At 40.9% G+C, this 11,684-nt stretch overlaps 1 protein-coding gene across 1 annotated transcript in view; it reads left to right on the top strand.

Moving 5' to 3' along the window:
* SNTG2 (syntrophin gamma 2) overlaps positions 1 to 11,684 on the top strand; it is a 534,493-nt gene that overhangs the window by 470,937 nt on the left and 51,872 nt on the right. The window contains exons 13-14 of the mRNA XM_075063695.1: positions 3,136 to 3,207; positions 11,415 to 11,624. Coding sequence (XP_074919796.1) covers positions 3,136 to 3,207; positions 11,415 to 11,624 — 282 coding nt within the window. The remainder of the gene's footprint in view (positions 1 to 3,135; positions 3,208 to 11,414; positions 11,625 to 11,684) is intronic.

Genomic DNA, 11,684 nt, shown 5'->3' with positions numbered 1-11,684 from the left:
AAAATCCGGTTTCCTGATTGGTCCTCTGGTCAGATGTTTGGTTCCCTTTGTTAATCCTTTACAGGTAAAAGAAACATTAACTCTTAGCTATCTGTTTATGACAAGATTATCCTACTTATTTTTTTTTCTCTGACCACTAACAAGAACTAAGGATTTTCCTAGCTCTAATTTTTCAGGAGAAGATTCTTTTCCTTTCAATGACTTGGTATGAAATAATGAGTCAACCGTTGGTTTATGGTGTAGAGAGCTGTTCTGTGAGAAGCATGAAAGTCATCCAATGAAGGCAATTATTTTAGGCCAAATCCCATAGTCTTTAGTTACTCCTTATTCATGCCTCAATCAAAGACAATGGGACTTCCCTATAGATGAGGACTAATCAAGGAGCTGTAGTATTTGGCTCACTGAAAATATGTTCTGACTATGTAATATTGCCTCCCACAATCAGATTCAACAGTAAATTCTAGTCACCTCTGTTCTTGTGTTATTGCTGGCTTCTAACAGTGGTAAAGGGAAAGCTTAAAGTTAATATTTGGTGCATGTGAAAGAAGAGACTTAAAATTGTTTTATAAAGTGTGGTTCTAAACCAACATACATTTCATAAAGGGGCTCAGGGACAGATGTAATATCAAAAATTGCTTTTAATTAATTTTGTTAAAAAATGATTGCACTAGGTTTCAAACTGACAAATAAACATTAAGTACACCTCTACCTCAATATAACGGGACCCCTTATAAGGCGGGTTCACATACAAGGCGGTAAAGCTCTGACACACTGCTCTGAGCAGCCTGTTAAGGGTGCCAGGCCAGGCCGGGGCCCAGGGGTTCGATAGGAGGCAGAGGGTTTCTGGGGTGGTCAGGGGCTCCTCCCCTGGGTTGGGGGGGCAGGAGCTTTGGGAGGGCACTTTTGGGGGCCCTGCAGTCCCAGAGTGTACCGGGGAATTAGCAGGGAGGCCGGGGGCAGCCTGCTCTGCTTCCCTCGCCCTGGCCCCAGCCGTGTCACTCAAGGGAGGGGGCTTCGAGGAAGGGATCTTCCCCGCTCTCACTAGGAGCAGTGCAAGTGGAGCAGCCCATCCCCAGCCCACTCCACTCTTCCAGCTCCCAGCCACAGCGCTCCGCTTCCCGCCACAGGTGAGTATGGGTGGCGTCCTTTCCTCAACCTCCCCGCACTCACCAGCGGTGTGAAGTGGAGTAGCCTAGCCCCAGCCAGCTCCACTCCGCCAGCTCCCAGCCCTGGCGGTCCACTTCCTGCCACAGGTAGTGCAGGACCTTTCCCCAGCCACCCCCCAGTGACACGGCTGGGGCCTAGCAAGGAAAGCGGAGCAGGCTGGGGCTGCATCACTCCACTTCCCGCCGCAGCTGAGTGCGGGGGGGCATCCTTTCCCCAACCTCTGCACACTCACCGACAGTGGGAAGCTGGTGGAGTGGAGTGGGCTGGGGCTGGACTGCTCCACTTCCTGCCTACTGACGGTGAGTGTTTCTCAGGGGGCAAGTGGTGGATAGGAGTTGGAGCAGTCATGGGCAGGGGGGTTGGGTGGGATCCTGGGGGTGATTAAGGACGAGGGTCTCTGGAGGAGGCGGTCAGGGAACAAGCGGGGGGGGGGGAGCGGAAGCAAGTTTGATATAAGGCGATCTCACTTATAACACAGTGAGATTTTTTGTCTCCCGAGGACAGCGTTATATCGGTGTAGAGGTGTAATTTTCCTTGAGCTTTTTTGCTCCTGAAGAACTGCTGCTAAAACAGCTACAGAATGATTATGTAAGCAGTGTTTTTTTCATACAGTGTATGGAAGTTATTTTTTATTAATATTTAAATTGTGAAAAGTGTCAAATGGAAAACCTTAGAAGATGAGTCCCTCTACCTATTGAACAGATCCAGCATGGACAGGAGCAATACTAGTTTCCCTTCCAATGTTCCTTAACCTCAAACTGGAAATCCTCCTATGAGGGATAAGAATGTAACTCAGTCCTCAGATCCTGTTTTGAGATAGTCAACAGTGATGCTTGTTAGTTCCAGTTAAGGTGGACATCTGACAATAATGTCAATTATGCCAAGAGTGGGGCCTTAAAAAATCATCACATTGGGCTAATCACGTGATTTTTTTTAATTTGCTTTGTGTTTAAGAACCTCAAAGGTTCTCACTTTTGTCTTTTTCTACATGGATTAGAGGCTTACTCTCTTTTAAAAAATGAGAGCAGTGGTTCTCATGTAATCACCTGACTCCCAGAGTTGGGGCTTAACCCCCCCCCCCAGTCCAAATATCACTGCAAGTCGGCAGAACACAGGGTCAAAACCAAAAGACAAAGAACTCCACCTCAGTGTATGTTACTATTACCAAGGGCTTGTCTGCATGGCCTGGAAGTGTGGACTATGGGGTTGTGAATTGCAGTGTGCTCTGAGGTACAAACTAAAAGGTATCTAGGTCATGAACACATAGTCCTTTTTGAAACAGGATTACGCTAACATGAACATGGTACCTTTTACCCTGTGATAGCTGGGTCTACATGGGGCAGTTCCAGTGGAACACTTCAGTATGTGCTTCAACTCACTCTCCCAAATTCTGCACTGCAGGGCCATGTAACCAAGACTTAAGAAACAATTATATGACTGGATCTCCTTTCAGTTATATCTGTTATAAAAACATAGTTGTTCCTTTCAATTTCTAACATGAAAATTAAGACCCTGATTCAGTAAATTACTTAAATACACGCCTGTTTGTAAGAACTTAACTGGTTCCATTGATGTCAGTCAGATTTACTCGCAGTAGACCTGTACCTTGATGAATCAGTTATTTGGCTAAGCATGCTATAAGATAAACCATTTACCTTACAACAGAGATTGTTAAGGGGTTTCCTTCATGCTAAAGTAAGAATACAACAAATCATTACAATTAACACATTTTAATTGTAAGAATACTGTGGATACTGCACTAATGAAAGTAGGATGTTGTTAGGAGCGATTTCCTTAATATCGGATGTTAGGTTAATACACTAATTGAAACTGTTTGGCATTTGATTAAACCATCCAGCATAACAATCATTGATGAAATCTCTTTAAATGTTTTAAATCCTTACCATAAAAGAAAAACATGTCCTTTTAATGGTGTGGTGCTTTTGTTTTTTGTTTGTGGTATTACAGGTAAGCACACTAGACTGGGTACGAGCTGAAAAAATCTATCACCTCTGTGAGGTTCTATTTAAAGTTCACAAGGTAGGTCTTCTGAGAATTACAGATTATATCATTTAACCAAGGTAGCTTACAATTTCCTAACATTTAACAATATAAATGATAGACTCAGCTCAATTTGATTTATCTATTGCTATAAAACTAGTTCTTAATCTGTAACTGTTTCCTGCATAAATATTAGATAATTTAGAATTTGGATCACATCTGTAGTGAGTACATTTCTAAAATATTTTGAGTCTGAAGAAATATTAATATGAGTTCCTGCCATATAAACAATGAATAAAACCACTATTCACGATGAAGCCTGTATTTTATAATATTTTAGTAGGGGGGAACCATTTTATGGGCCATTTTAAAAAAAGAAATATATACCTCTAATTAAAACAGTGATGTTAACATGTGGTTTAGAATGTTTTATGTATAATCTAATCTGACTGTATTTTGGGTGTTATTTGTTTAGCAATGAATTTAAAATTCAGTTCATTACTACAGATTAGTGATACACTAGATTACAAGTAATAAACAGTCATTATAATTCAGAATGTAGTCCTATATTTACAAGGAGCAAAGCTGTTCATTCCTCTATTATGTAACTTCTCTTTTTTAATATTATTTAGTTTTGTACCAGGCAAAGTATCTGTGGGTTGTTGCGTTTTTATAAAACAATAATTAACTTTTAAATGTTTTCCACCTTTAAAAACTTTTTTTAAATGAGGGGTCGGATGCATTAGGAATGGCTGGGTAGGCAGACAGATGTTATCCTTTACGGTCCAAAGAGAGATCACTGGTGTCCAGTATGTGGCTTTCCAAGTCGACTGTGTTAAGAAGAGAATTTATATCTGATTATATGTTGAATATGTTCTCTGAGACATATCTTGTGGTTTTTAAATAGTAATCAATATAGGGAGATAGATAGACAGAGGCATCACTTCCCCTGTAGCCCCTGGAGCAACTCTTATGTGAGCTATATGTGCTCTGAGCAGCTCCTCAGCATTTCCCCAATCCACCATATGCTGTTGCTTCATTATCTGTTTACCTGCTGGGGGCAAATCCCCATGCACAGGGGGAATCAGATTAGGAGCTCAACTAACTCTGCCTAGTGTAGTGCAGTGCCTAGCAAACAATGTCTCCTCCTCCCTATACAGTCACCTAAGGAAGCCTAGGAGAGGAGAAAATTCAGATAATCTGAGATCCAACAACTGTTTTATCTGTCCCAGGCCAGTTTAGAGCATCATGGAGACTGGTCTAATTTGTACCAGCAGGCTTTATCTCCAATGGCCTGTGTGATAGCTGGGGATCACCACAGATCATCGCGTTCCTCCCACTTACACTCCCTGTCCGTGATGCTCCACTCCATCACTGATGTGTTTTCTGCACTAGAGGCTGTGGTCAGGGAGATATAGCAGCAAGCTTCACTGGTTCTGTGTCCACTGGGGACTGCCCGTGACAGGCATTCCCGAGGTGCAACCTGGAGCTGGGCCCTCTGACATACCAATCACACTGTGAGGCTGGATTAAGCTGCAGTCCTCTCCAGGTCTTGCACTATAAACCAACAGTAGAGTGGATTCAGCCACTTCCCCCCAGCTCCCCAACCTAGGACCCCAGAACTGTACCATCTTGCCCTGGTCAAAAGCCTGACCAGTGTAAGTGTATTTACCAATCTGCCCCTCCCTCAGTGTGGGGAGGACAACCCACTAGCCCTGGTTCTTGAGCAGATTTCCCTTTGCACATCAAAAAAACCACTGTTTTAAGTAAAAAATATAAAACAGATTTATTAACTACAGAAAGATAGATTTTAAGTAATTGTAAGAAATAGCATACAGATCAAAGTTGGTTACCTAAGAAAAAAAACAAAATCACAATCTAAGTTCTGTACAATAGACAGAATTTGAAAAAGCAGTGTCTCACTCTGATCTAAAACAGTCCACCACACAGGCTCGAAATCCCATCAACCTGGAACCATTTCCTCAGTCTAGTTTTTGTTCCTGAGCTGTTTTCAGCTGTTCAGTTATTGGGGGGTGGGGTGGAGGGGCAGAGTGAGGTCAAGTGATGATGTTGCTTCCCCCTTTTATAGCTTCTGCCAGGCGGAGGGATCTTCATTTTTCCAAGTAAAGTCCCCAGCACAGTTAGTGGAAAAGTACAGGACACTGGATTCCATCATGTGCACATGAACTGATCACATGCCCTTGCATGGTTCGATGAATCATATCAGGGGCCATTACCCATATTCTGACTAGAATGTTCACAGGCATCACAGTGGGGTGTCAACTCCAAGCCTCACTGCTCTGAAGTGCTCTGCTGATGCCACCCCAACTGAGTACTCTGTGTATCACCAAAGGCAAGGAGTGCTGGAGTCCAAGCCCACCTACCCAAGCAAATACACTCTAACCTTGTCTGTTGAACATGGAAAGAGAAGAGCTTCTGCCACTCTTGGTAGGAGGGAGAACCCCATGCTGCTGCCCTAGCCTCAGTGGAAAGGGAGGAGGGGTTTGATGTCACTATCACTCCAAGTATTGAGCAAGGCAACAATTCGGGAGTGGGATTGGGTGGGGCCTTCAAAAGCACAGCCATGTGGGGGTATGTCTAGAGCCCTGTATTGCCTTAATGCAACCCCGTCTCAAGGGTGGCTGGCTTTTGCTGCCTTTGCACCATCTAAACAGCACAAAGGTAGCAAAATAGGGCAGAGAATCTGCCCCAAAATATTGATTCTGTCTCCTTGTCCTCTTCTGAAACATGTTCAGGCTAAAATGAGTGGATGTTTCTGGTGTACTGCATCCAGATATGGTCTCTTCATCTCAAAAAAGATATACTGGAATTAGAAAAATTTCAGAAAAGGACAACTAAAATGATTAGGGTTTTGTAACGGGTCCCATGTGAGGAGAGATTAAATAGGCTAGGACTTTTCAGCTTGGAAAAGAGGAGACTGAGGGGGGATATGATAGTTATATAAAAATCATGAATGGCGTGGAGATAATGAATAAGGAAAAGTTATTTTCTTGTTTCCCTAATATAAGAACTAGGGGCCACCAAATGAAATTAATGGGCAGCAGGGAATGGTGTCCCTAGCCTCTGTTTGTCAGAGGGTGGTGATGGACGGCCAGAGAGAGATCACTTGATCATTACCTGTTAGGTTCACTCCCTCAGAGGCACCTGGCATTGACCACTGTCGGTAGACAGGATACTGGGCTGGATGGACCTTTGGTCTGACCCAGTATGGCCGTTCTTATATTTTTATGTAGATACTCCTGGTGTCTTTGAAAAAGAGGTGTTTTCTTTCTCATCAGAATATTACCATCGCTGATTTGATGCTCAGTCCTTCCTTTACTATTCTGACAAGGTTAATTTCAAGGACGATCCATCCTTACAACAAATTCTGTGGTTGCTTTTTCATTAAGAAAAAAAAAAGTGGGAAATAAATTACCTTAGACTCAACTCTTAATGTTCTTGACATTTTAATAAATGAATGCTTAATTGTCAGTCTTGGTGAATACATTAGCTAAAACACAAAAGCTCACTTTAACCTCCTTTCTGTTGACACTTCAGTATAAATGATAATGATAGAAATTTAGAGCAAATCAATTAAAATGGAAAAAACCTTAATTTCTGGAAGAGATTGAAGTTTCTCCATTACAGCCTCTAAGACCCAGACTGCACTAGAGAAGTTACTATGTTAAGAGAGATTTTTTTTTTTAAAGATTTCAGAAGCCAGTTGTAACTGGCACAGTTGTGCTGTTGTTGCAAGTAGAAAGTCAGTTAATAAATAATTTTTTAAAGACCATTCTCAGGACTAGATATGTTGGATGCTTGCCGAACTTTAAATGTCCTATCTAAACCCAGAAGCTAAATGTGCCTTTGGAGTTTATTTTTCTACAGGGTATGGATGCTTCAGTGTATATTTTAGTGTATACAGGTGTGGTGTCATTCATTACATTTACATTTACATGCACACAGTTATATCACTTATGTAGTAGTGATAACCAGACATTTAAATGAAATAATGTGATTTATTTAATTTAACCCACATATTTATCTTTCCTGCACTTTTCCTATTACTAAAAAATCATACCACTGAGCATCAGCATCAAATAGACATTGACTAAAATTCAACCCACCCTGAAAATCATAGAATTATAAAAAAAAGTAGGACTGGTAGGGACCTCCAGAAGTTGTTCATTTCATCCTCCTACACTGGAGGCAGGATTTAGTAAACCTAGACCATCTTTAATGTGTGTTTTTCTAATATGTTTAAAACCTCCAATGATGGGATTCCACAAGCTCGTAGGTAAACTATTCTAGTGCTTAAATATCCTCCTAATTAGAAAGTTTTTGCTAGTATCCAACCTAAATCTCCCTTGCTGCATGTTAAGCTGATTACGTCTCATCCTGGCCTCAGTGGATGTGAAGAACAATTGATCACCATCTTCATTATAACAACACTTAACATATTTGAAGACTGTTATCAGCTCCCATCTCAGTCTTCTCTTTTCTAGACCAAATGTTTCCTCCTATCCCGAAACTGTACAATTCCCCGTCCCTCCCAAAAAATAAAACTTACGCTAGCCAAAGGCCCAGGACAGACAATATTCAGTCCTGCAGCAGTTAGAAGTTTAACATCCAATATCTCATGACTCCGCAGAGCTACAAACAGGGAGCCAAACCCTCAGGCGCAGAAGGAGAAGACAGGGGCGTATCTCTTCTCTACTCCTCTCCCTCTCCCCCAAATTTCCAATCCTGAGAAGCAGCTGGAGGTTAGTTTCAACAGCCTCAGAACTCTGTTTCAATAGCTAAAATGGCCCTATGGGATGTTCTGCTCACAGAATCACTGGAGCTCTGGTCATGCCTCTGATATAGCCTCCAGAATCTCCACTACTCCAGGGGTTGGCAGCAGCAGGCAGCACAGAGCTAACTTATGCCAGTCTTATGCTAGCTAGTGATTCTGCAGTGCAAGGGAAATTCCCATCTGCCCTATTAGGGACAGCTGTCTATTCTTTTGGGACCATAAGAAAAGTACATAGAGGATGGAGTACAGTGCTCTTTAATACTGAAAAGGGGCAACTCCCGGTGTCCTATGAGACTCACAGCATTTGCTTCTATAACTGGAAGGTCCTGAGATTCCAGACTTTAAAGCTTACATTTTTATGTATACAGATGCTATTTTAGGATATTTTGAAGTCTGATCCCAATTATGGTATGTGTGGGTATGAGTGTGGGTGTGTGTGTTGAAGTCTGAGCCAAGTTAGTTTTTTTTCCCCACCCATATATTGCAATTCCACTAACTCATGTAGAGAGGTATCCTGATTTTCATTAGTATCTTTTAAACCCAAATCTTGCCTTCTTGTTTTAATGTGCCTTCCCCTTTGAATTCTGTACAGTTACTCATAACTAATAAAGCTACCATTACGTGTGAGGGAATGCAAGTAGTAATAGTCCTGAAAAAAAAAATCTCTAAAACATTTATAAAATAGATTTTCTGTAAAATAGGAGAGATGTGAAATGAGATGTGTTTATTTCCATTTTGGGACTGCCCCCTGCCTAAAACTTGCTGGAACTGGGGTATTCTTCCCTACCTTAACCCGCAATCTTGGAGGGAAATGCAATGGGAATAAAAAAAAAATATTTCAGCCAAGAAAAATGTGATCTTGACTGCAGACACCTGTCTACTCTTCCCATCTTCCAGTCGCCATTTGGGGATTTACTTACAGAAAGTCGTTATGTATTTTTTTTTAATGAAGATGGGCATTAATAGTAGCCTTCAAACCTAGTTTTGCTTTTCTCTGTATATTTATCAAACAATTACCAACTGAAGTATTTGGAAAGTTCACTAAAATCTTCATTATAAGGACATCCTGTTGTTCCCTGGATTGATTGCAGAGTATCTCTTCACTCCATCCAGTTTCAGAACAGCACTTGCTGCTCTGGAGGACCTGTGCAACACCATATTGTGATTTCTAACATTAGCCCATGATAAATTGCTGCATTCCTGTGAGCTTAGCAGAGTGAAACCCAATTATAGTGGAAAGAAACCTTATATAATAAATAGTGAGTGTAAGTCAGCTGAAATGCATTTAAGTAATTCAGGAATTTCTCTCCATTTCACTGTAAACATAGGTGTCTATATAGCAGAGTTCATTATAAGAAAATTCTGTTGTATATCACCTCTGATTCTACATGATCGGACTTAGATTGCAAAATGAAAGAAACTCATTTGATTTGTCTGTTTTTATCTTTAGGCATTTCTATTTTTCACATCAAGGTGCAGTGTCTGCAAGGCATAGTCTAAGTAAGATAGAGTTCATTTAAGTTCCAAAAAGTATTTTCATTTGAAGAGAGCTGTTTGTTGTTGGATGGTTGCGGGGGTTTTTTGTTTTTGTTTTTTCAATTTGTTTTACTTTTAAAACTTTTTAAAATTGTAAGTTTACAAAATTTCTGTAACAGATAAATTGCATCAATTGGTGTATAGATTAACTATGTGACCTAAAATAAGAATATAATTAGCTTAAATTTATCCCTGTTAAAATACCACTAACTTTAATGGATTTATATCAGGTAATTATTTTCAAATCTGACTATTAGCTTAGAGGAATGTTACTATAAAAACATTTGAACAAAACATTGTATTAAGAACATGCAAAGTAAGCTCATAAATAAAATATTTTAATCAGATGCTTCAACCTAAAGTCCTCGTTGTCTGATTTAGTCAATCGGGTGGGCTCATGTATTTGAAAGAATCATTTTTTATCTGCCATGTTCAAATTCTTGGCAACAGGAATTGAACTTAAGTCTTTTGGTGCTTGATACAGGAGCTTGTGCTTCCTGAGATAAAATAGCCCCTCTCTTAGCAAGCACATAAATTCCTAGTTGCCCTAGCCACCACTAGAGGGGGACAAGCAGCAAAGAATCCTGTGGCACCTTATAGACTCACAGACGTTTTGGAGCATGAGCTTTCGTGGGTGAATACATGCATCCGACGAAGTGGGTATTCACCCACGAAAGCTCATGCTCCAAAACGTTGGTTAGTCTATAAGGTGCCACAGGATTCTCTGCTGCTTTTACAGATCCAGACTAACAGGCTACCCCTCTGATACTAGAGGGGGACAGGGCGCCACACCAAGCAGACATGCCTTACATACTGTGCTCTCCATTGCCAGGGAAGTGCATTGGGCTTTGGAGGCTTCCCCCTTCAGTTCCCTCTGTGGGCCATCGTGTATCATGTTGATACTCCAGCTAGGTTGCCAGCACCAGCAAACAAACCTGGGACCTCTGAATCTTAATGCATGACCTTTATTGTCTGAGCTGAAAGGCCAAGCCCTCTTCGCCATGGCTGTAGCAGATTTATCAATCTCTAGTTGGTCTAGCCACCACTAGAGGTGGGCAGAGTGCCACACCAAGCAGGCATGGCTTACGTATCAAAAATATATTAACATGAGAAGTTTGTTCACATTGTTAAGGAAAGCATGAATTCAAATGCACACATATAAAGTAAAAGGAAATATAAATACTGTTCCTTTCTAAGTAGATGCCCATGAATATCTGAAAAAAATCTTTATTCCCAACACACTGATCATAGGTATCTCTGTCTCTCTCCAGCTTGGAGTCCCCAAGCTTAGATTCACTACATAGGATTCTGGAGCTCTCTTTGAGAAGCTCCTCCAGAAATCCAGTGGCAGTCATCAGCTCTCTGTCAGAGCCTTAATTTGAAGCTTTTGATCCACCTTCACATCCTCATTCCAGTATCCATGGTACCTGTCCAGAATACTTGCTTGCACCTTCAGGAAGTTTTATTCTCTCTCCCCAACCACCTCCTTCCCTCCCACACCTACCTCCACATGAAAATATTAATTTCTTTTAAAATAAAACTATTTATTGTATTTAATAACAGATTGCATTGCTTACATTGGTATGTTGCAAACAATAGAAATACCTGGATTAGATTAGATGATAGAAAGAGAAATAGAGGTGACACAATCTGTTTTGACCTTGTGAATGAGAGGATTTGAGAGCAGTAACCTTTATGATTCTCATGATGCTGCACTGAGAAAGGTAAGTATTAACATAACAGATTTACAGATAGATAAACTAAGGCACAAAGCAGTTTAAATTGACAGTGAGTCAGTAACAGAACTGAGAACAGACATTCAGATTCAAAGTCACTTGCTGAAGACATAAGACAATGCTGCCTTAATTATTTGTTTAGTACTGGTTGAAATATCACTTACTAAAATGTCTTTCAGCTCTGGCTTGCTGATGATTGCTGGCTACAAGCAAACTTGTATTTAGGTATTCATCAGGACTATGAGCTTCAAGACCAGAGGCCATATTGTTTCAGTGTCATGGTTGGACATGGCAAGAGTCATTATTTTAACGTAGAGCTTGGCAGTGAGTTGGCGGCATGGGAAAAATCATTTCAAAGAGCAATTTTCTTGGACGTTCAAAGAACAGGGGTAAGTAACACATAACTTAATTACTGCAGCCATTTTATTGTTAACATATAGAACATTTTA

Source organism: Chelonoidis abingdonii, chromosome 3, assembly GCF_003597395.2.
Source record: "Chelonoidis abingdonii isolate Lonesome George chromosome 3, CheloAbing_2.0, whole genome shotgun sequence".
Lineage (NCBI taxonomy): Eukaryota > Metazoa > Chordata > Testudines > Testudinidae > Chelonoidis > Chelonoidis abingdonii.
The sequence above is the reverse complement of the archived record's forward strand: the minus strand, read 5'-3'. Positions and strand labels throughout refer to the sequence as shown.